The sequence below is a fragment of the Miniopterus natalensis genome, chromosome 5, assembly GCF_054644295.1.
Source record: "Miniopterus natalensis isolate mMinNat1 chromosome 5, mMinNat1.hap1, whole genome shotgun sequence".
Classification (NCBI taxonomy): Eukaryota; Metazoa; Chordata; class Mammalia; order Chiroptera; family Miniopteridae; genus Miniopterus; species Miniopterus natalensis.
Window position 1 is genome coordinate 40,868,108 of NC_142085.1, and position 24,824 is coordinate 40,892,931.

General features: G+C 36.6%; 1 protein-coding gene across 1 annotated transcript in view; it reads right to left on the reverse strand.

Annotated features, from left to right (window-relative positions):
• Positions 1–474: 474 nt before the first annotated feature.
• The window catches only part of SNAP91 (synaptosome associated protein 91), a 108,730-nt gene continuing 84,380 nt past the window's right edge, over positions 475–24,824 (reverse strand). The window contains exons 21-28 of the mRNA XM_087817486.1: positions 19,246–19,380; positions 17,443–17,592; positions 14,163–14,193; positions 13,182–13,293; positions 8,034–8,117; positions 7,322–7,426; positions 3,760–3,862; positions 475–1,953 (exon numbers count right to left, since the gene is read on the reverse strand). Of these exons, the coding sequence (XP_087673612.1) occupies positions 3,770–3,862; positions 7,322–7,426; positions 8,034–8,117; positions 13,182–13,293; positions 14,163–14,193; positions 17,443–17,592; positions 19,246–19,380 (710 nt within the window). The 3' untranslated portion in view covers positions 475–1,953; positions 3,760–3,769. The remainder of the gene's footprint in view (positions 1,954–3,759; positions 3,863–7,321; positions 7,427–8,033; positions 8,118–13,181; positions 13,294–14,162; positions 14,194–17,442; positions 17,593–19,245; positions 19,381–24,824) is intronic.

A 24,824-nucleotide genomic window follows, 5' to 3' on the forward strand; every position in this document is an offset into this window, starting at 1 on the left:
ATATACAAAACTAGGTAACTAAGGAAGTTAGTTTTAGAAATAAGAGTATGCTTCCATTTGAGAAATACTTCCATTTGAGATTGGTCTACTTTTTGAGACATAACAAACCTAGTTGTAGGCATCAAGTCACCCAATTTTGTTAAAACAGCCTAATCTACACTTTGTGTCTGAGCGACTGTACTCAAGCGTGTGAGTAAATTATAGCCTAACGTCACATTAGTCTTCAACTTCCATGGGGAATTCTCACATAACTATTATGAATTTAATTGCATATTTTAAAAGGAAGTTCATCCTCTCCTTTTTTGAAATATGGAATTTCAGTTTATGTGGCAGCAGCCATGGAGTCCCAAGTTTAATGATAGCTGATTAAAATTGTTCTTTTTCCCCTTGTTTTTAACTTATTGTAAAATTATCAAAACTATGTTGGCATGGACAACATTTCTCACCCTGAATGTTTTAAAATTTCAATATTTTGTTATGTGCTCTGTGTGTCACTGGAAACAGACATTTTCCCCCTAAAAAATAATCAGAGAGAAAGATTATGTTTGCGTTTTCTTTGTTCAAGATGTTTATTGCATCTCAGAGGGCATACATGCACTGGGTTTTTAAACTGAAATACAAAGAAAGCCATTTTGAAATTGGTTTCAGGTAATTTTCCCCATTACAGTGTATGTTATCCCCACAGTAAATTCAGATACAACCACTTTTAAATGGTACCATACATCTATTAAATAATTCGAAAAATAGGCAAACACCTTTCCAACCCAATATGCTTTTACGAAGAGCTGCCAAGCCACTAGCAACACTGATCAACAGTGACCTCATTTATGCATCGAAATCTGAAGCCAAGCCATCAGCACAGACAGAATGACGACAAATTAAAAAGTAAAGAATACAGTATGTACAGTAAAGGATACAATTCTCTGAATTAGTTTAAATTCTATAATCACAATGGTACAACAAAACCTACTCAGAGCTCAGTTGAGGGATGGAAGAACACTAGTCTACAGAACACACAGAGAAATACTAACTTAACAGATGTACATAAAATCCACAATAAAATAAAAGTATCTGCAGTAATCTTTAAATTACAGATATACTTTGGGGTGCCTTCATAATATCACTTGAATAGCACATCTCTAATCGCATTTGCATGGACATGATAGAAACGGACCCTTTACTTTTCAGTGCATTTTATCAAGAATGAATAAATAGGTCAATTTAGATGCAAAACCTGTCAAATATAATTAAAATATATATTTTAATATAGCAGTGATTAAATAGGGAATTCTTCTCACATTTTTACTTCATTCTTGATAAGGGAGCTTCAAGGAGAAATATTTATTATGGACGTTAACCTTTATATTTTTTAAAATAAAATTTCTTAACATATACAGTGCCACAAAAATAAACATTTCTCACAACAGTTGAAGTTCCTGTGATTGGAAAAATGTACTCCACACAGAAAAAAGTTTTGTATATTTAAGTGTTTTCCTTACTATTTGATATCATCACACTATGTTTGTAACAGGGATACAGAAGAAGAGAGAATTTATGGAGAGAGTTTAGGTTTGTCCAAAAGTTATATATACATTGAAACCTTCAAAAACACAGACACATCTTTCCAAATGGCTCACCACACAACAGCTTCATCATCCGTCCATGGGTGAGGTCCAGAAAAGCACTAAGGGCGTGAGAAACATCCATTCATTGTTTACATCATACAACACACAAATAACCCAAATACACTACAAGTCTGAGAGTAGGGGTAACAGCTAAGGTCGTACACATTCCTAAGGGTCACTTTCACAGCTGTGCTACACGTTTCGGGAGAGAAGGTGTGAGGAAGCATTGGGTTTGGTACTGGTGGCTCACTTTGTAACTCTGAGCGTCAATCTTATTTGAAGTCTCCAAACTCATTATTTTTTTCCTATTCAGTCACAAAAATTGCAGCTGTAAAGATAAAAAGCACTTGAATTAAAAAACAATATTGCAGGCACCTCAAACATTTTACTTCTCTTGAAATTTTACTTCATAGGTAACACAAAAAATCTTTACACAGAAGGCTTCTATATGACCAAAGTCACATTCATATACTTTTTGCCATTCTTTAAAAGGAGCTTAACATTTCAGCCAGGAATAAACAAACAAAAACCATTTAATGTATAGTTTTGTTTTAGAAAAGAATTATATCAGCAAAATTTTGGAATTTGGATACTTAAAAATCTTGGTAGTAAGACCTTTAGTTTCAATGAAGAACAACTAACCTTTAGAAAAGAGCAGTGAAAAAAGGAATGGCAGTGATGTCTATTATTATTATTATTATTATTATTTTTAGTTATGGTGTTCAATGTTGAACAAGTGACAGAACAGAAGAGAAAGGAGAGATTCCTGGTGACTCAGTGCCTTCACTTCCTCTACTCTCTCCTAAGCTTCACAAGTCATCTTTGCCAAGAAACCTTGCCTGGGGTCTTAAGGCTTAGCTCCGTGGGTAGCTCTTCATAAAACCGTCTGCATGTCTCCCTCCTGACTGTGAATCTCTGAGGGTAGGGACTGTCTCAAGGGTCTCAGTTTTGGGTATTAATCAGCATTCCTGACATATGATGAGAGCAATATTTGCTGAATACGAGGCAGATAAAAGGCTGCTCTGTGCAGTGCCCTTGGTCATTCCTGAATGTTCAGTTGCTAAAATAAGTGCTTATTGTCTTACTTATGCCTACACCAGCCCAGTCCAACCCAAAGTGGAATATAAAAATTGGGCACAAGAGAAATTACTTGGCTGAGATGTCAAGGTCTCAAAATGACAAAGTATTAACTTTTCATAAGAAAAAAATCATAAAGCAGGAATTCAAAAAAATCTTAGTAGGCATCAGAGAAAGTTTAAAAATATACAGGTATAGATGCATAATAAAAATAACACTGGACAGTGGCCCAAAACTTCAACACTCTGCTCCTCCAGTGTGACCCTGGGCGAATCACTTGATGCCACGTGCCAGTTTCTTTAGCTGTGAAATGGAGACTAAAGTATCTGGCTACTAGTTTATTTCACGGGCTTTGATCTCATACAGAGAAGGTCAAAGAAGCTTATGCCTGAGAAGTGGGTAGGAAAAGTCCTGTGTAAATGAAAAGCGGCGTTATTACTGTCCCTCTACACTCACAGCAAGCATTTGTTGAGAGCCTACCCACTGTGTAAGGTGCTGGGATTAACAGTAAACCTTTTCCTTCACCAGTTTCCTTCCTAAGTCTACTATTAATCATTTCATATTATATTAGGAATTTAAATTTTGAACCTTAAAATTTAAAATTCTGCTTGAATGTGGAAAAGCAAAGGGTAATAATCTAAGTTTTATTTGACGAGGCCAAGAAAGGCTAAACAAAATAAAAATACGATATGTAGCCAAATATATTCTTAGGTGATTTCTAAAGGCAATATTATAAATGTTACCTTTCTATCAATTCCAGTCACAATTTACCTAGTAGCTTGAACAATTTTTTGCTTTATCAGTATAATATCTATGCTTTCCAATCTAAGAACAATTTGGAGAGATGTCTTTCTCTTAGTTTTATAAATTAAGTAAGGTTTAAAAAAATGATAATTCATTAATAGCTTTTGATATTCATTTAAAAATATAAACACTCAAGTTATTATTATTATATACATGTATTAAAAACACAGAAGTACAAATACCATACCTGAAATAGCTAAGCATTGCACAGGTAACTATCACAAGCCCACAGGAAAAGCTCAATATTAGATACCTTAAATTGTTTACAAGAAATCCTTGATGTTAAGATCCGCTAATGGGTCCTTTGCTGGAGGTTTCTTGGGACTCTGAGTGGCAGGTGTAGGGCTTGGAGAAAGCTAATGGGGAAAGGCCAGCCCAAGAGAGCAGAAAGAAAGCAAACAAGAGAGATAGGTAAGCATTAGGCAGAGCACATACCACAGGAAACAAACATGCAGGAGATCAGATGGCTAAGGGTTGGCAAAATCTACTTTGTTCTACTTGGTCACACTGCTGTGCTTCACTTTGGATTTGTAAAATACACTTCAAGTGAGATTTGGCTTTCTTGATATTCCTTCACATCAGATGTAGCCAAGCAAAATTCGAGGACTGGTAGAACAATATGGGTGTGAGGTAGAGAAGATGTGAAAAACTAGTTACATAAAGATACTATGGTTATATAGCAAACAAAACAAAACATCAATTTCTCTATACGAAAGCATTTTGGCTTTGGGTTATTAGTACCACTAAACTAATAGAGGAATTTAAATGACTTCTTTCATAGTGACAGCGAGTTTGAAGGAGAAATTGAAAAGTAACGGTTTACAGAAAGCCACATAAGAAATTCCTTAAAATTATTAGCTAAATATAGTAGGATTTCATATAAAGTATTTTAGGTGAAAACCAGTCAAGTTTGGGACAGTTTGTTTCAGATGAGCAAACAGTTTCCTAGTTATGAATGACACTAAACTCCAATATTGCCTGTCCAACTTGCAGAAAAGACTAATTATTAGATACTATAGGAAATAATCATACTGAACTTGCAGAAAAAGCAGCAAAGAATTAATTTACCTTGTTTCTGTTTGATACCCAAATTATTTCACTGTGTGACAGAAATAAGTTCTGGGAGCAGGCTTTTGCAGGCACAACAGGGTATAAGGCCTAAAAAAGGTTATGTAATTCTATGTAGAATAATAATTGGCATGTATCCTTTGAGTCTAATTAATCTCCTATGCTCATCATAATCTGATGGAAATCTCAGAAATCTGGGATTGTGGGGCAGGGAATGTGTGTTTTCATTGGTCGGGGAAACAGAGCTCCAGAAGTAAGGATTTTCAGATGTGTTCCTATGTCCAAGACACTATTGACTGACTGCAGAATCTAACAGTCAAATTTCCATTTAAGAAACTTGATTCATACTTCATAGGAAGATCAGGAAAAAATAAGTAGAAGGATTGAAGTTGTTTGGAAGATAAGAAACTCAAGGATTGATCCACAATTAATAATTAGGGGAGATGATAACAACATCACAATACCAACCAGTTGAGGAACAATGGAATTGCCCAGGCATTGCATCAGTAATGAAAAGCTGTTTTGTTTTCTGAAGCTACAAAGTCATGTTTATTTTATTATCTAGTATAACCAGCTATGCTTCATCTCTGATATAGGATATACAATCTAAAAATTGTATAAATATAGGATATACAATCTAAAAATTGTATGAATATGGCATATGATTTCCTAAACAACCATAAAGTTGATGAAATGATCAAAACACTGTTTTCATCATATCTATTTTTCAAGTTTATTCTTTGAATTAAGTAAACAAATTGATATTATGTAACAGTGATATTATGCTAGAAAGCAATTACCTTAAATAATAAAGTTGTACTAATTTATTTGTAAAGTTTTCAGCACACCTAATACAGTAAGATTTAAAAAATCTCAGTGGCATTCTTCCAAGTTCATAAAAATAGAAACACCTTCCTTTTTTCAAAAAGGTGGTAAATAGCCATGAATATATACAACCTGAGAAATGAGATCCTTCTTAAAATTTACAAATAGCTAGACCAAATTTAACTCCACGACTACCCCCCAAAACCTTCTTCACTCTCCCCACAAACAACTCTAGGAAGGGTTCATTAGTCTCAGAACAGACTAGAAAATTCCTCATGAAGACAATGCTTTGGTTGTGGCACTGAAGGCCAGGGTTTCTCACATTTTAAATTTATCTCTTTGAACACCTACCATTCTCTCTCCTGGTCATTGTAGCTTTTGAGGGATTAAAGTAAAAAAGTTGATAGCAAATTTTGGGAAAAGGTAGTGAATGGATTTAGAGATAGTTCAAGGAACAAAGGGGATTAATGTACACTCAGAAAGTTCACAGTAGGAATCCTATGGATAAGACAATATAAATAACCAATTGGTAAGTTAAAAATATAGAGGCAAAACCATTTACAGATATAGTTAAAATGTATTTGAGTTACTTGTTTTGGTTTGCTCAGCATGGTGCTAGTAAAGTCATAACTTGGTTTCTGACTATATCAAAGTCAGTTTCTCATGGTAAAAACCTTTTTGGTTTTACATATTATACATCCACCAGCAATTTATAAGAGAAATCAAGAAAGGGTGACTCATCAGCATGGCTATCACTATTAGCAGCAAAAGAGTTCTACAGAGTGTATATATTTTAGCAAGAAATTTGGCCTTCCCTAAAGAGAGGTTTGCCATTTGTCCTGGGTGCTGGTAGGTAACCTCTAAACCCTGGGAATTTCCCAAGTGACAGGAATATCTTTGTTATTAAGGCTGGATTCTTGAAAGCACACCTGAAAGTTTATGCTAACAAGACAGCTCAGAGTGGGCGCTAGCCATGACAGAAAAACCAAGTGTGTGATTTGAGAGCTGGGTCTTTGGGCCACATGATATCACTTTGAACTTTTAGGGAGAGGGTAGGGTGGGTAGATTAAGTTCAACTACATTGGCAATAATTCATTCAATCATTTCTATATAATGAAACCTCAATAAAAATTCTGCACTCTGAGGCTCAGGTGAGCTTCCTGGGTTGGTGACATTGCATGCATATTGTCACACATTGATGCCAGGTGGGTAACACATCCCTGAGAACAAAGAAGCTTCATGCTTGGAACCCTCCCAGAATTCACCCTATGTATCTCTTCTTTTGGCTGGATCTAATTTGTGTCTTTCACTGTAATAAAACTGTAATTTTAAATTTAGTGCTTTCCTGAGTTCTCTAAGTCATACCAGGAAATTGTCCAATTTGAGGGTGGTCTTGGGAACCCTCAAATTTGTGGGCAACTGATCTGAAGTGAAGGCGGCCCACAGGGCTCCCAGACTTGCAGGTGATGTCTGCAGCGAGGGTAGTCTTATGGGGACTGCTCCCTTCGACTCTGCAGTTTGGCAAACTCATCAAAGTTAGTGTTACAAGTCTTGGACAAACTTGGCAGTCTGGAGGACTGTGTCCCTAACTTTTGGCTAACTCTGGGAATACGTAATAAAACTGTGGGTCAGAAGTACTCATTTTTCTGGAATTAATGCATAGATACTTTCAATGCCTGGTTGTTCTCAGAAACCATTCAGAAGCAAGTAGGAGAGGGGGGGTGGGACTTTAAGAGAGGTAGTTATTTCTACCATTTCTCTCTAAACTTCACACTGCTGCTACTCTGTCTTCCATGTTCCCTTTACTTCTGAAGCAACAGATACAAGGATTATATTAGGTTAAAACATTTTTCAACAGTTTTCCACGTGAAAGTTTTATACTTATCAATTAATGTCATTGTTTTGTGGACATTTAAATGGACCTGTGTGCCAGGTACAGCAGCAGCTCCGAAGGGTGGCCTCATCATGGGCTGTCCAAACATGACTGGCTGCTGAGGCATCATGGGCATGCCCGTCCCAGCAGGAGGCTGAAAGGAAAGGTGGTTCACAGCATGAGAGGAATCCAGTATGGCAAAGCCCTGCCATGTACGTCTTTAATATGCTTCTGACAAATCCTGAGGAGTCCAGGAGGTGAGAAAGTAGAACTTGGGCTATGAGGCTGGCAGAGACTCCAGAGGTGTAGTAGAAGCCTGGCTGGCCACATAGTGTCCTCATGACAGCCAGGCTTTGTTGTTAATTCGTCTTCCGTAAGCATAATTCTTGAAGAGATAAAAACTTGTTTCTTTATGGAAGATGGCCCTACAATTTGCTAGTGAAAAAAGTGGTAAGTGAAAAGTCCTAGTATAGTGATTAAGAGTTGATTTTGATGATTGAACTAAGAATTTTTGATAAATATAACTCCCAAAACAATATATCAATGTATTATAGAAATTATTTTGCTAGAAATAATTTTAACTATCTTATATGTGATGTTATCATGTCATGTGTAGACTACTAATATCTAAAGCAGATGACTTTTAAAATTTTTGCTGCATTTTGGGAATAATTATATTCTATAGCAGTATTTTAAAATCTGGGATTTGGTAACAGCCTTAGAAATGTCAATTACAATTTTTAGTGCAGGTTGTCACTCACCATTCCATATCCTGCTCCTGGTTGTCCAACAGTTGGGGCCCCAGCAACGGGAGGAACCGAACTGGTTGGAGGTACAGCTCCTTGCTACCATAAAAACCACAAAACAAACATACACACAAAATAATAACAAAGAGAAAGAACCAACATAATTTGGTTTAAAATGACAGAATATAATTTTAAAACGCATACTCCTTAGGTATATGTAGACATGTAAAGAATTTTCAAATTTTAGTTTCAAATTTTAAAAAATGGCTCTAGCACCAGGACAACTCTATGAACACAGTTACTAAACTGAAGTTCACTTAATAGTACTATTTGGGCTCATTGGCTAGCTGCTTACTTACAGCATATGGTTTCCTCTCTACCTCCTTTTATATCTCTCCTCCAATCTTACTATAAATGAGTCAAATTTCTCTAAGCTTGTCCTTTCCTATCACTATATCTTCCGACAAATATTGGATTAAACATTTGAGGAATGTGTTTACATTTAAATTTTCAATGCTTAGTTTTCATCTCCCTCATTTTTATTTCAAGGACATCACAAAAAAGGAAACTACAGATCAATATTCTTTATGAACACTGATGCAAAAATTCTCAACAAAATACTAGCATACTGAATCCAGTAACATATTAAAAGAATTATACACCATGACCAGGTGAGATTTAACCAAGGAATTCAATAATAAATTTAAGAAAAAAACCCCACATGATCATCTCAATAGATGCAAAAGGACATTTAAAAAAATCCAACACCCTAACATAACAACAACAAAACACTCAACAAGCTAGGAATAGAAGCAAAATTCCTCAGCCTCATAAAGGACACCTACAAAGAACCCGTGGCTAACACTGTACTTAATGTTGAATGACTGAAAGCTTTCTCCTTAATAACAAGACAAAGATATACTAGAAGTTCTAATCAGGGAAATTAGGTGAGAAAAAGAAATAAAGAGTAGCCAGGTAAGAAAGGTAGAAATATGCTTATATGGTCAATTAATCTATGACAAAGGAGGTAAGGATATACAATGGGATAAAGATAGTCTCTTCAGTAAGTGGTGCTGGGAAAGTTGAACAGATACATGCAAAAAATGAAATTGGACCACTTTCTTATATAAAAAATAAACTCAAAATGGATTAACAAGTTAAATATAAGTTGAAACCACAAAACTCCTAGAAGAAAATATAGGCAGCGAACTCTGTGACTATGTTCTTCGCAATATCTTTTTGGATATGTCTCCTTGGGCAAGGGAAAAAAAGAAAAAAAGAAATGGGACTACATCAAACTAAAAAGTTTTTGCACAGCAAAGAAAACCACCAACAAAACAAAGAGACAAGCTACTGAATGGGAGAACATATTTGCCAGTGATACATCTGATAAGGGGTTAATATCCAAAATTTATAAAGAACTCATACAACTCAACACCAAAAAAACCCCAAAACAAAACAAAACACACCAAAGGGAGAGAATTGCAGATTCTCTGACTTCCTGCAAAATGCACATATTCCTGAATTCTAAGTATCTTCTCAGTTTGTATTATGGAAAGTCTAAGTATCTTCTCAGTTTATATGATGGAAACTTGACAGGCCTGTTATGCATTGGGTGGCTCTGGAAACACAGGGCCCCTGATGGCCATGATGACAGAGCCCTGCCAGCAGACAGATTTCAAATAGTCCAGTCCTGTTAAGGCTCTTAGATCTAACTTGGCTTCTCTGATCTGAAAAATTTTATAGCTGCACCTCCAAGTAGCAATTAAGGGAAATTCGAAACAAATTGGGAAAAGCAACCTTAGCTCTTGTCTGCAAATAAAAACTTTAAAAGGCAGCGAAAGAATTCTCACCCCCGCTTCTGCCCCTTCAGCTCCTACTCAGAGGTAAAGGTCTGCAGAGGGCCAGGAAAATTTGGACACACTACTCTGCTGCTTCTGAAACATGAATCTTGGAATATGTGAATATTCTTAGAAAAAGAAACTTAAACATATTTTAAGGAATAGGAAAATGGAAGAGAGATTTTATGAGAGAATGGGGTGGAGGGAAGCCAGAGGCCCGTGGAGTGCTTTCTGAGGTAAAAGCAGAGCCAGAGCTTTGTTAAGGAAGGAGAGCTTTGCAGTAAATGGTAGTGAATTTATATAGACTACAGATAAGGCTCAGTGAGAGTTAATAAAGATAAAACCACTCTGCATATGAGAGCCTTTATATTTGTTAAGGAAAATAAACAAAAGAAATAGAACTACATGTAACTCTGCTCTCCTAATAAATTATTTCTGTTCTAATTTCTCTTTCCAGAGCTGCTGTGGCTTCTCTGTGCTCAAGCCTACAGTCTCTACCTTTCTAGAGCTTACTAAGAATTTGAAGCTTTCTGCTTCATAAACCAACATAAGGCATTTTGAGGTTTAAAAAAATGAGAATATTAATCTCAGTCTCCGTGACGGTGCCTGCCAGTCAGACAAGTGGCAGCCTTGCTGCCCTAAAGAAGCAAAACAGCTGTTGAATAAGTATTTGATGAATTCACAATTTATATGGTAAAAATCTTGATCTCAGGGGAGGTGATGGCCAAGGAAGGTCTCCAACCTAATACTATTTTTAGAGTACTTCCCTTATTCCCCTTCTTGGTTGAAGGCCTCATTATTTAGCAAACTATCCCACATAGAAACCTGGGCAACCACTGTCTTGTGGCTTCATTCACCATGACCCACAGCTGTGTGGATTCTACCGGAGAGTTTTCTTTCTTGTCTTCCTTTCCCCCTCACCTCAGGCTCTCAACCATTTTTTTTAACCTACAGCTGATCTGCCAGATATCAGTATTCTCACCACCCTTTCTCCACTCCCCTCATTCCATCTTAGAAGCTGCTATCACATTGACTGTTCTGAAACTAACTTAAAAAACAACTTAAAACTTGATCCCACTGAATCGGGAAACACCATTAAAGTGTAAACTTCTCAGAACAGCACACAAGTCCTCTTTAACCTTGCATACAATAGAATAGGAAAATTCGTTCCTTGAACTTGGTTAATGAAAATATAAATTGTGAGATTTAATGTTACTATGTAGTATTAATAGATTGATAAGATCAGTTCTAAAGAAGCTTTTTCTTTCATTAGGGATTTTATTGAATCGCTCTCCCTCTCCCTTCAACAAGACAGTAGTTCTCAAGTGCTTTTGTATTTAAGAATGGAGCGCAGCCCCTTGTGCTAGGTGCTTATGGACTCAGCATCTATCTGAGTCACCGGCCAGGGGTAAATGTTTGAGTAACAATTATGCTCCCTTTCACCCACAAACAAGTCTAGGTTTGGACAATAAATTAAATGGTCATCTTATAGATCAGTTTAAAAGAGAAATTTAGTTTTCTACTAAGTATCCTTTGTAGAAATTAAAATGGAACTCTTTACTGTATTGTTAAATACAAAAATGGTACTCTTAAGCATTATTCATTATTATTATTTTTAAATTCTCACCCGAGAATATATAGGGCGTCCTAAAAAAATGTATATACACACTTTGAATAATTATAAAGGCAGTGTTTATTAAAATATATTTCATTTTCAAAATCGAGCTATCAGCTGTTAAAGTACATATACACTTTTGGGGGGACACCCTGTATTTTCCATTGATTTTTTAGAAAGAGTGGAAGGAACTGAGGGAGGGGGGAAAGAGAGAGAGGAAGAGAGAGAGAGAGAGACACATACGTGAGAGAGATACATAGACTGGTTGCCTCCCACTGGGACTGGAAATTGACCCTGCAACCCAGGTACGTGCCCTTGACCAGGAAACCAACCCACGATCCTTTGGTGCACAGGCTGACGCTCTAACCACTGAGCCACACAGGCCAGGACAAGCATTGTTATTAAATAATGCAAAGAAAGATTTAAAAAGATAAATATCTAGATATAATAGGCAATTTTCTCTTTGTTATCTCTTATAAATCACTTCTTAAAATTAAGTTCTTTCAGACTTTGAACTCACCAAAGGCAGAGAATATTAGTCCTTGAATTTCCTCTCTCACTAACATCACCAGTGGGGTTGGGCTGACCAGAGGAACTGGGTTTTGAGAACAGAATGTATTTTCCTATAGAAACTATGGTATAAATTGTAATTCAATGAATACTGTTAGTTCTGTTTAGTGGCAAATTTTGGTTCAAAAGGCATTTTTCAGATTGGTTTGAACTTATTTTTATTTATAAAACTGCTTATATATATAAACATTACTATTTATAAAATTATTTAAAAGACAATATGTTATAAATTCCAAAATTCTGATATTTAAATTAATTTAAGGAACACAATAGTTTTAATAGAGGACATCTAAAATGTTTATATTCTATTTATATTAATTCACTTCCATGCATATTTGTTTGGCTGGGATTGGTGGGTGATGGTTAGGATTAACTCAGGCAACAAGGAGAGTATTGTATCAAGAAAGCCTTTGATATGAGTTTGGTATAGACAGGTGAAGGTGGTAAGTAAAGGTAAGTGAACTTGGGAAACAGTGACTAGCCTAGTTTTGCTAAATATGGGGCATATATAGGAAAACACTTTTTGTGGCAGCAAATTTCACAAGATAATAATTAGTCTTTATTACCAGTGATATGCTATTTCACAGAGTGAATGGTGGTATTAATATATTAATAGAAGTTTAATATACAGAAATAAAACCTATTTGAATAGTATAGAAAAGATGGTGTTAGTAGTTGTAATTTTTTAAAATAGTGAGAATTCATAGCATTTTAAAATGAAAATTCACTTACACAATAGAAAACTGCCCAATCTTTCTGGTAAGAAAAAAAGTTTTTATTACTTATTAAGACAATCAAGAAATCTGGGCAAAAAATGTAATAAAATATAGATAATGACCCATGATATTAAATGCTTTTGAAAAATTATTCTCATAATTGTACAAATGTAGAACTAATATCTCAAGAAACATATATACTATTTTGAAATAATTAAAATTAAAAAATAGGTCATAATCTTTATGAAGTAAAAAGTCAGTAAGATTTGCATTTTGGTAAATACTGCACCTTGCTTATAATTCTTCGATGTTCATGAGAAAATATAGTGTCAGTAGCAAAATTAATCAAAATGCACTGTGCTGTGTACACTAGGAAACTGGCAAGTTGCCCGCACTGCCCTGGCCTCCGGTGGCTACATACCAAAGGTGCACTTGGTGGAACTCCTGCTGACCAGGTTGCCGGGGCCACTTTCGGCTGCCAGTTGGCTCCACCGGTCAACTTTTTCTCTCCAGCATTCCACTGAAGATCTCCCCTAAAATCAAGCATGCAAAACAAACAAAAACACAAAAATACACTAATCAGAAGGATGGTGTGTGATTCCTGACATAGTTTTATTTGGAGTTAGAAGCAGTCTGCTCGAGACCAGTGATAAGAAAGAGAACAGGTTAAAACTTACCATATTGTATCTAAGAAAGCTTAAAAGCACTTGACAAAAACAATTTAGAGTTTGGACCTCAATGATAACAGGAACTTTCTATCACTTCTAATACAAAAATATGCCACAGAATTTAACTGAATTCCTCACTGGTTATAAAAAAATTCCAAATAAGTCTATCATAAATACAGTGTATCTACACTTTATAGAATTTAAGGTGCATCCATAATGGCACTTTCTAGACTGACAGAAGTTTTCACACAACTATATCATGACTACAACCTGCCTTACAGTGACTGTAAGATACCATTTACTGTAAAATGGATCCCAATTCCAGATGTTGAAATATGCATCTAAAAAGGGTACACTGTTTATCATTCCCACGATCCTTCTTTAAAATTGAACCTCCATGAGAGACTTTTAAAAATCAATGTTAGCTAGGTATATTGTAACGAACCTTGACTATAAAGCTATTACAGTAATCAAACCACAATTCCCCAATATTTATAGATAAAACTTTGTGACAATCTTGGAGACTGAAATAGATTATTCCTTTTCATTGCCAGAGCCAACAGGTTGGATGTTTCAGTGGAAAACAACAAAAACAAGAATCCAGTATGAAATAAAAACCAATTCTGAAATTACCTAGCCTGAGAATGAATAATTAATGAGAACAATGTTTGATAGCCTCAAATAAGTACAAATACATTGTCACAAGAAAACCACATAGTTTAGGAAACACTTACTTTTTGGATGTGGTGCCAGAAATCCCAAGATCTATAAATGGATAAAAGGAAAAAGAATTTAAACCTCTATACTCAGCTTAAATGATATGACATTTAAAAGATCAAAGACTCAGAGGTCTAGAAAGAGTCCATATTTTGCCTAGGAATGACTACATTCAGTTTTACAAAGGAGAAACTATGTTAGGAAACATTCACAAATCTAACATTTTCTTTTACTTTACATTATACTTAAGGATCACATTTTAATGTCAACTGGTGTTCAGAAAAGAGTAAACACAGCAGGCTTGAGGCTGCTATCGTAGAAAGGTCTGTGCAGCTGGCATCTGGGAGCCTAGCTAGTAAATTATTCTCTCTACTGAGATAAAACTTCTCCTAATGATAAGGGTGGCTTACTGTGTCTAAACCATACAAACAACATGGTTCACGCTGAACACCTGCTTTCCTTCTGCGAGATTTAAACTTTGGTACATGATCAGCACCCAAGGAAAACCCTGGGTCCTGAGTCTCTGAAGGGCTTCCTTGGGCAAAAACATCACACATGTGGCCACGTTTTTTGTGTGCTCTTCCCTCCTAGGAAGGAGAGAGCATAAGGAAGTCTGAGTGTGGATGCCTCGGACTCTGCCTCTGTTTTCCCTGGTGACCCAGCTGTGCATCCTCAAGATGCTGCTGTAATAAATCTGAGCTGTGAGTACAAATGTGCCGAGTCCCTTGAGTCCTAGTGAATCTACGACCGTGAGGGCGGTCTTGGGGATTCTGACAACTGGCTTAGTCATTCTGCTCTAATCTCGATTCATTTATTCTGTCGGCAAATATTTATTGAGCTCCTACGTATACCAGGCACTGTTCTAAGTGCTTGGGTTATGTTAGTGAAGGAAAAAAAAATCCCAATCCTGGAGGAACTTACGTTCTAATGGGGTGAGATGGATGATAAACAGTATATGTAAAATAATAATAAAGTAAATTATGTAGGCTGCTAGAAGGTAAAATGGAAAGGCTATGGAAGGGCAGGGTAAGGGGGATCCGGCGGGGCAGGCAGTATTAAACAGGGTGCTCAGGGCCGGCCTCAGGGAGAAGGCGAGACTCGTGCAGAGCGGAGCGGAGATCTGGGGGAACAGCCTTCTAGGCCGTCATGTGGTGCACTCTCTGCCTAATGGCAACTTCACGTTTAACATTTCAAGAAACTGCCAAACCGCTTTGCACAGTAGCTGCCCGATGTTGCCTTCTTACCAGCAGTGTTAGAGGGTTTCGATTTCTCCACATCTTTGACACTGGCTGTTACCTTTTTTATTACAGACATCTCAATGGGTCTGAAGTGATAGCTCATTGTGGTTTTGATATGCATTCCACGGATGACTGATGTTGAATATATTTTCATGTGCAAATTGGCCATATATTCTTTGGAGAAATGCTTACTTGAGTCATTTGACTATTTTAAAATTGGGTTATTTGTGTTTTCATTATTGACTCGTAACGTTCTTTATCCTGGATACAAGTCCCATATCAGATGCATATTTTCTCCCAGTCTGTTGGCTGTTTTTCACTTTCTGGATGGTCTCATTTGTAGAACAAAGTTTTTAATTTTGACGTAGTCCTATTTATCTATTTTTTTTCTAGTGTTGCTTGTACTTTTGGTGTCATATCTAAGAACAAGGTTATGAAGATTTACTCATACATTTTCTTCTAAAAATTTTATAGTTTTGTCCCCCACATTTAATCCTATTATTTATTTTGAATTATTTTCAAGAACTACAAGACTGTTTTCAAAGTGGCTGCCTCATTTTACTTCCCTACCAGCAATGGTTGAGAGTTCTAATTTCCCTACATCCTAGCCAACACTTGTTACTGCCTTTTTTATTATGGTGTTCCCAGTGAGTGTGAAGTCGTCTGTCACTGTGGTTTTGATTTGCATTTCCCTGATGGCCAATGATGTTCAACGTCTTTTCATATACTTGTGGGCCACTTGTATATATCTCTTTTGGAGAAATGCTTATTCAAATCCTTTGCCAGTTTTTAAATTATTTGTCTTTTTATTAATGAATTGTAAAGTTCTTTAATATTATGGATACAAGTCCCATATGAGATATAGGATTTGGAAATTTTTCTCTCATTCTCTGGGTTGTTCTTTCACTTTCTTAATGGTAACAAAAGTTTTTTTTTTATTAAATATATCTTTATTGATTTCAGAGAGAGGAAAGGAGAGGGAGAGGGAGACAGAAACATCAATGATGAGAGAGTCGCTGATCAAGGCCACACCCGGGCATGTGCCCTCACCAGGAATCGAACCCCGATCTCCTGGATCCCAGGTCAACGCTCAACCGCTGAGCCACACCTGGCCGGGCTTAACAAAAGTTTTTAATTTTGATGCATTCTTATTAATTTACTTTTTATTTGATTGGCTATTTTTGGTATTATATCTAAGAAGTCACTGCCTAAACCCAGGTCATGAAGATGTGCACCTGGATTTATTTCTAAGAGTTTTATTGTTTTATCTCTTAGACTTTGGTCTTTGATTCATTTTGAATTGATTTTTGTGGATGATATAAGGAACAGGCCCAACATCAGTCTTTTGCATGTGGCTATACAGTTGACTTGCACATTTTTTTGAATAGATTGTCTTTTCCCACTGTGAATGGTCCTGCCAGCCTCATAGAAGAATTGTTTATCAATATATGTGAGGTTTATTTCTAGGCTCTAACTCCTGCTCTGTAGCACTCTTTATCTCTCTTTCCTGTTGTATTTTTTCCCCAGGGCACTTATGACCTAACAGTATAGAATTTATTTATTTGAAAATGTTTAATGTTTGCCTTTGCTCTTTCAAAGCACTATAAAAACAGAAATTTATACCTGTTTTGACTACTAATTTTATCTCTAGAGCCTAGAAGAAAGCCTAGTACTCAATAAATAGTACTTGTTGAATGGATAACTGAAATGCACTTGGCTGCTCAATTAGTAAACACACTGCAATTAAGTTACTCTATGTTCTCATTTCCAAATGAAATGAAAAATTAAGTACTTATTATACACAATGTATTTGACTTCATACTTACAGATGCTCTTTAACTATACCTTGGATAATTTAGATTAACAATGGCATGGGTACTGCTGGTGAGACTATGCCATAGAGACTGCTTATTTTCCAAGGAGTTATACTGGGTAAAGCACTAAGAATTTCTGCCCACTCCTTAATACACTCACCTACAAGTGAATCCAGAAACAATACATGTGAAAAGACAGGGGAAAAAACACACATGATTCAGTTAAATAAAACTATATTACTCACTGCCTACTAAGCTGGCAAGAGATGAGTCCAGATCACTCCCAAGGGCTTTGCTTGCTGCTACTGCAGGACTGGGCGGTACCATCGAGATGGGTGCAGGCTGCCCAGTTGGTGCCATGGTTGGCATCAGAAGATCACCTAGACCATCAAACACTGGAAATCAAATAGACCAGGTTCAGAATAATTGAAAAAATAAAAAAAAGATCATATGGAAAATTAAAGGGAAACTGTTTTTTAAAAAACTATGGAAACAAATGACTACACAATCTTATAAAAGAAGGCTTGTAATTCACACTTATGACCATAACACCAAAGAGAACTTCTCTACATATGTCTACTTATAAAATATTCTAATACTAATGAACATGAACAAAGATGGGGAAAAAAATCTGTGTAATGTACAGGAAAGAGCACAGACTTTGGAGTCAGAATTGAGCTCAAACTCAGCTGCATGCCTCACTAGCTGAGAAAGTTACTGTCTGAGAAAGTTACTGTCTGAGCCTTAGCTTCCTCATCTGTAAGTGGGGAGAGTACCACTACTATATGGCTTTGTAGTGAAGATTAAATTAGATAATATATGTCATGTCATCACTCTAATGTTTGCTCTACATCACCACTCAATAAGTGATAGCCATGGTTACTCATTAAAAGCTATCACTAAAACACTTTTTATTAAAAGTGGTAGTGATTTATCAAAGCCTAAATGGTTTACTCTAAATTCCTACATACCTACTTTTAAAACAATTCGTAAATGAGAAAAGAAGGCCGAGTCTCCTAGTTTCCTATGAAATCAGTGTCAAAATAAAACTGGATATAATGGTCAGTACCTAGTAAAAAGTATCTGAAAAACAGTTGAACATATTTTAGAAGTAAGAATTTTAATTTTTTTCTCCTGGTGTAGCAATTACTTTTGGTTCTAACTTTAAGGGCATATTTAAAGTAAACACTATTTCAGTAATAGGAATCATGCCATTATTCATGGTTCCTGATTACCATGTAACTAATTACTACTGTCTAGTTCCTAGAATACAGAAAGACTATTTAAAATGCAGACTCATAGGACTTGCATAAGTTACGGCTAATATGCAAGTCAAATGTTTTGTGGTTAACTTTTATCAAAACACTATGCATATTTACCACACACACTTCTATACAATGATTCTAAACTGAAAAAGAACAGCATTCAACGAGGCACTGGCAGGAGAAGCAACCAAATTGTCAGGCAGGGGAGATATTTAGGGTGTTTCTGAAACACAGGTAATTGCCAAAAACTCACCAATTGAAAATTTGTAGTAAGGACCCAGCATGGAAAGAGTAGAATGAAAGAGAATACAAACAGAATGACAGCAGGATGAAAGGTTAAAGGCAGGCAAAGAATACTATTTGTGTCTCAACTTCATAAAACCAAGAACCATGCAAGATTCAGAGGGTGTAAGCAATAGCAGGAGGCATGTCCACACATTCAAGATACTGTACAAAGATTTAGTACAAAGTACTTGTTTTCCCTTAACCATCTCTACACCGTGTGCATGTAAGCTCATGCAAACAGATGGTGTGCGTGTGAAGTTAGATTTCTGCAAAAAATTAAAAACAGAAACACAGAAAGGGATTAAAGGTTATTCTTAAAGCTACCAAAATGTGCTGAAAATATTTACTTAAGTTACAGAATGAGAGACTTATTGAACGGTTTTAAAACCAGGTCATCACTCAATATTGAGTATACATTTCCTGATATCATACTAACCTTAGATGGCTTATTTTTTAATCAGAACAAATGAAGAGAATGTTTGGAAACCACTGACTCACCTGATGGATCAAAGGAGCTGCTGCTAGAAGTTGAAGGCGTTGTTCCAAAAGCTGCCTCGAAATTGGGCTGTAGCAGGTTATTCTGAGCTGGAGTCACTGGTGATGGAGAAGGGGCCATGAAAGAACCCCCAAATCCTAGAAAAAATAGTTTCAGAAAAATATAAGCAGAAACAACTAAACATGGGTAAAGGCCATAAAAATAGAGTCAGAAAAAGTTCTAGAAGACCAAAAAGGAATTGAATGCATGTAGGTGAGAGAAGTCAATGACACCCGGGAAGTTAGTTTTTTAAGTTTTTCAAGTATCTTGATATCTGTCATGTATTAATGAGAGATTTAAGTTAATTAGAAATAAGACAGCACAAGAATATATGCCTTTGTTAAGAGAACCAAATCTATTATTATAGGAGAGAACATAAAGCTAAGAGGGTCTCACTAGAATTAAAATTCAGATAATTATTTTCATTATATTTGAATTTTGATTCTTCAAATCACAGTACCAGGTAGTTAGAAAATGATTAGCTATACACATTGAACCAGTATAATAAAATACAAATCAGAAAAATATGTGTGCATTCTTTCTGCCACCAAATCCTTTTTAATATCTTTCATGTGTTCTAGTCCTGTTGCTGCTACTGCCAAGTTTAGGCTCTCCCAAAACTGCTCTCAGGATTCATTAAGTCACCCAGGGGGGCTTCTAGTTTGGACTTCCTCCAATCTAGTCTCTGCAGGGGAGCTAGAGTGATTTTTCTGAGTGGAAAATGTTGACAAAGTTCCTTGCCTAAAATCCTTCACTAGATTCCAATAACTTTCAGATTCATAGTGTACAGATTCCTTTGTGTTGCAACCAAGCTCTTCTGTCTCTGGCTCCCTCTCCATCCCTGAAAATTAGGTTGCTGCTTATTGCATCATCACAGCGAGTCCAGTGCCTGCTCTGGGGGGGCTTCCTTGCCTTATATTGTTATCAGCCACAACTACCCCAGCCCTGCCCATGCCAAGTATGACTGAGTTCTGTGCTCCACCCAAGCCCCATCATAATTGTTTATTCTCACCCCCAAGCTCCCACCCACCCCAGGGATGGTCTTTTGATGTCAAGAACTGTGTCTTCTTTTCTCACCTTTTCCACTAGCAGTCAGACAATGCCTGAAACACTGTACTAATATTTATTGAATAAAGGAAACTTCTGAATATAAAATGTGTATACTATTATACAGTAAGCAAACCTCAGATTAAATATTTATCTTTTGACTGCTAGAAGCAAAGCATTTCTCTCCATCAACAGACAGAAGCAGAAGCAGGGCTCACCTGTGTTGCTTCTGTACAAAAATATGCAACCTGTGAAGGACCTTAGATGATGTTCTATTGTCAAAGAACTTACTACTACCAGAAGTCTTTTTATACTCAGTTTGGGTGTATATCTCCCTTTCTAATCTAGCTGTATCTCCTCTTCTTCAGAAACTGCTTATGAAAAACCATCAGGAATGATTAAAAACATCCTTAAGCTCACATTCCATAAAACCAATTTATAAGTTTGAAAACGGCTTGCATTGAAATTCTTTGGTTACTATTAGCATGTTGCTCCTGGAAATTGATATGGATTTGGGTTTATGCTTTACTTGTATATGTATTAAAAACTGTAATTTGGAAAATTGCTACCTATTAGAAGATGGTCTTTAAAGTTCACAGTGGCTACTTTAAATGATTTTAGTATTTGAATGCCATAAGCATCATGGGACATTCCTAACTGAAAAAAAGACATTCTTTGTATCTTTAAGGACTAATATCGGTATGAAGCAAAGATAGGTTAACAGTAATTATTTGTGTGGATGTGACCATTTTTTTGTTTTTGTTTTCAGGAGATTGGTGGCTGTGTCAGTGCTGAATTTTTTGAAACATCTCACACCTCAAAGTCAGAATATTGCTGCAGTTAATTTAAACAATTGTTCTATGGTGTGGTTCTTCTTACAGGCGAATGTGGAGGGAATTGTACTTGACTCTCAGTTTCTTAAAACTTGGCCAAGAAAAGACAATATATTCTAGAATGACACCACATTAGTGTTGGGAAGGGCCTTGGGGTCATCTGAGTCAATCCTATCTTTTCATGGCTGGAAGAAGGGATGCAAACAGAAGTTAACACACCCACCCAAGATTCAGTGGTAGAAAGAGAAAAATGTGTGTATTACACAGAGCTCACCTCTGCTTAGTGCTACTAAATTTCATAATATAACAGGGTCTCATCCATAGGTAAATAAATAACACTATTCAATGGAAAAAACACACATCAGTGCCTTCTCTAAGACAAGGAAGAGTAAAGCCAAATTGGCATGAGGCTCACCAAGTGCCAGGCACTGTTCTATGCATTTATTAGGTTGAACCACATGAATTGCCAATATTTGACCATTTTGGTCCTACAAAACAGCAATTTTATATCATTCAACCTAAAACATACGTTAGCTCGTTTAATCCTAACATCAACCCCATGAAGTTCCACAGATGAGGAAACTGAGGCCAGAGAGGTTAAGTAATGTGCCCAAGGTCAAACTGACAGCAAATGCAGAGGCAGGATTCCACACAGGAACTTTCCAGATCCTGGTTCATCACCATAATACTATCCAGCCTCTTTCCCACAGCCAAGAGTAATGCCAAACTTCTACCTTTCCTGTAGGTTTACAAGTTTGACAAAGATCTGGAAAGATGACTTTTCTCCATTATACTCAATTCCTATGAACTAGACGCCCTCACAAATCTAGACGAATTAAAAAGCTATGAAGTGATATAAAATAATCAACTGATTATCTTAAAGAAAAATCCTATAGCTATACTTTTAATGAAGAGCTAAACAAGAAAATTATAGACATTAATAAGGAGGTTGGGGAACTCCTCCCATTAAGTGAAAAGTCTTAGAGCCCTGGAATAGAGGCAAATATAAGAAAACTGAAACCACTGATCTTTCTTTCAATATGGTTCTAAATTATATCTGAACTGTCCTACCCTGTAACTGAATTGCCAACTATCTTCAGGTGTTTAACCGTCTACAGACTCACTGCCTTTTATCACAGATGATTAGTCTTACAAATGTATTTTTCTAAAAGGGAACAGCCTATGCTCTTAAGGAAGTTTTATTAATACAGAGATATCAAAACTGACAGTCAAAACACATCATTTTACTTGGGTCAAAAGAGTGAAAATTTAAAACTATTGGTAGATAAATATACTCCCACACACAGTCTCTCCCACACCCACACTTGCCCCATTATGTTAAAGATGATGCCATTTCAGTTATTCTCAGTGGTATAATCAGTTCTTAACACATTCCTTTTATGAAGATCAATCTGAGATAGTCAATATTTCTAGGAGTGATAGTTTTGTCTGACACCTTAAGACTGTTTCCCAGACCCACAGAGGATGAAAGTTTTGGTTCTCTGTGGACCTTCCCATTTAGTGAAAATTGTTATTTATCAATTCGACACTGAACATTTTTATATTTTAAATCAATTCAAGGACTTCCATGGCTCTGCTAAAAAGTAATTTGTGTCTTGTGGTTAACAGAGAATGCAAAACTACAAAGGGCCTCTAAGACTGCCCCAAATTCTTCCCCGTCTTTGGAATTAAAGATAGGATATGACACATTCCTTTATTAGCACAGATTCATGGTGCAGTCACCTCAGAATTGTGTCTGTTATGGAAGAATATGGTTTTCCTGCTTGATGTTAACCTCAGAAATTAGGCATATCCTTCCACACACCTAATCTTCCTTAATTATTTATTTTTACATCCATCACCCAGGAATCTGTCTATATCTCTCAAATCTCTATATTTTCAGCTGATATATATTGAGAGAAGTTTGAATTTTACTTTTCACCATGTGAGATAATACAGGGTGTTCCAAAAAAATGTATACACACTTTGAATAATTGTTAGTTCCAATGGGTTAAATCCAAAAAGAAACAAACATCAATTGAGCTATCAGCTATTAACTATGTATACATTTTTGGGGGATATCCTGTATTTCCTTTTATTTGTTATAAACTTAACTCTCAAGTTTCCAGCCAGATTCCATCTGAGATATGGGTCATATCCGCATTCTACCAGTAATCTCAATGGCTTGGAGAGAATACCAGAGAGAAAGACAGACTTCTTGGAATTCTACAAAAAGCCAGAACATTTGACCACATCAGTCTTAATTATAACTTCAAAGCAAAAACTGATAATCAGTAATCTCGTTTTAAAATTGACAAAGTCATGTCCCACAAATAGCCATTTAAATAGCTATTTCTGCAGCCTGTTAAAATCTTATTGCTACACTTAAAAACCTAAATTAATTGTACTGGTTTAGTAAGAGCTTCAAATTTCTGTGACCAATTTCAAGCTGCTATGACAAATATCTAGACCAGGAGAAAAGCCAGATAAACTAGTATTTTTTTGGCCAAGCAACCAGTTGTGGTTTATGTTAAGTACACCCCCTCTTATCATATCTGCAACTGCTGAAGTCCACAGTGGAACCCTGAATCGTCATCATTCACAAAAAATACCAGCTTACAGTCACTGGTATAAAGGGGATTTGGCAAATAGGAGGAAAGGATGGGAAAGACACAAAAAAGGCCCACGGCCCCTGGGGAAGATGATTAAATAACCAGTTTGATGGAAGGAACAGTCAAGAGTGCAGCTGTGATAACTCCCACCAGCCTTCTGAGGAAATATTTGACTTCATGTCAAATGTCCTCTAATTCTGAAGGCTGATGAGGCCGCTATGCATTACCCATCCCAGAATGAGTGTTCCTTATCTGGTATACCTGGTGTCAGGGTTGTTCATTACACTAAAACATGAGCGTCAGTCACTAACCCTATCAAGGGCTACGTGGCCAGCAGAGAATTTAAGCTGAGAGACTCTGGATGTGGTGGCTTCCCTGAGCTTATGGGACCCATATTCTCACCGGCTCCTTGCCACCCTTATGATCAAAATGCATCCCTTTTGGTGACTGGGGAGGGACGGCAGAAGTAGCATCGAGTATCTGAGGCCTCTGGATGCTCCTGCTGTGCTTCCTATTATGTTTCCTTCTAAGTCAAGTCAGAGTGAGGTAAACCAGCAGCGTCCTGTGAGTTTGATTGATAACCTGAACCCAGAACTCACGATTGTGGTCTTGTAACTGGCAAATGCTTTGTCTGCAAAAATTGTAAGTATACTTTGCCTTGCCCCCAAAGAAGACTGACAGTTGGCTTTTACTGTCTTTGAGTCCTTTTATTCTACCTATCCCATCCTGGCAATCGGCAACAATTCTAGGCGTTGTGCACCCATCTGTTCCCGTTGAACTGGGATTACTCCAGGGGTTTTCAGATAGAAAAAGGATCAGCTTTTTGAAAAGGTGGCAGCAGCTTCAACCCATGGTAGAAATCTATGAGTTTCTCTAGTGTGATTCATGTATTACAGAATCAATGATCAAACATAAGCATATTTTTAAATCATTTTTTATTCATTAGAGAGAGAGAGAGGAAGGAAGGGGGGGATTGAGAGATTGACTTGTTGTTCCACTTATCTGTGCATTCACTGGGTGTTGCCTGTATGTGCCCTGACAGGGGATCAA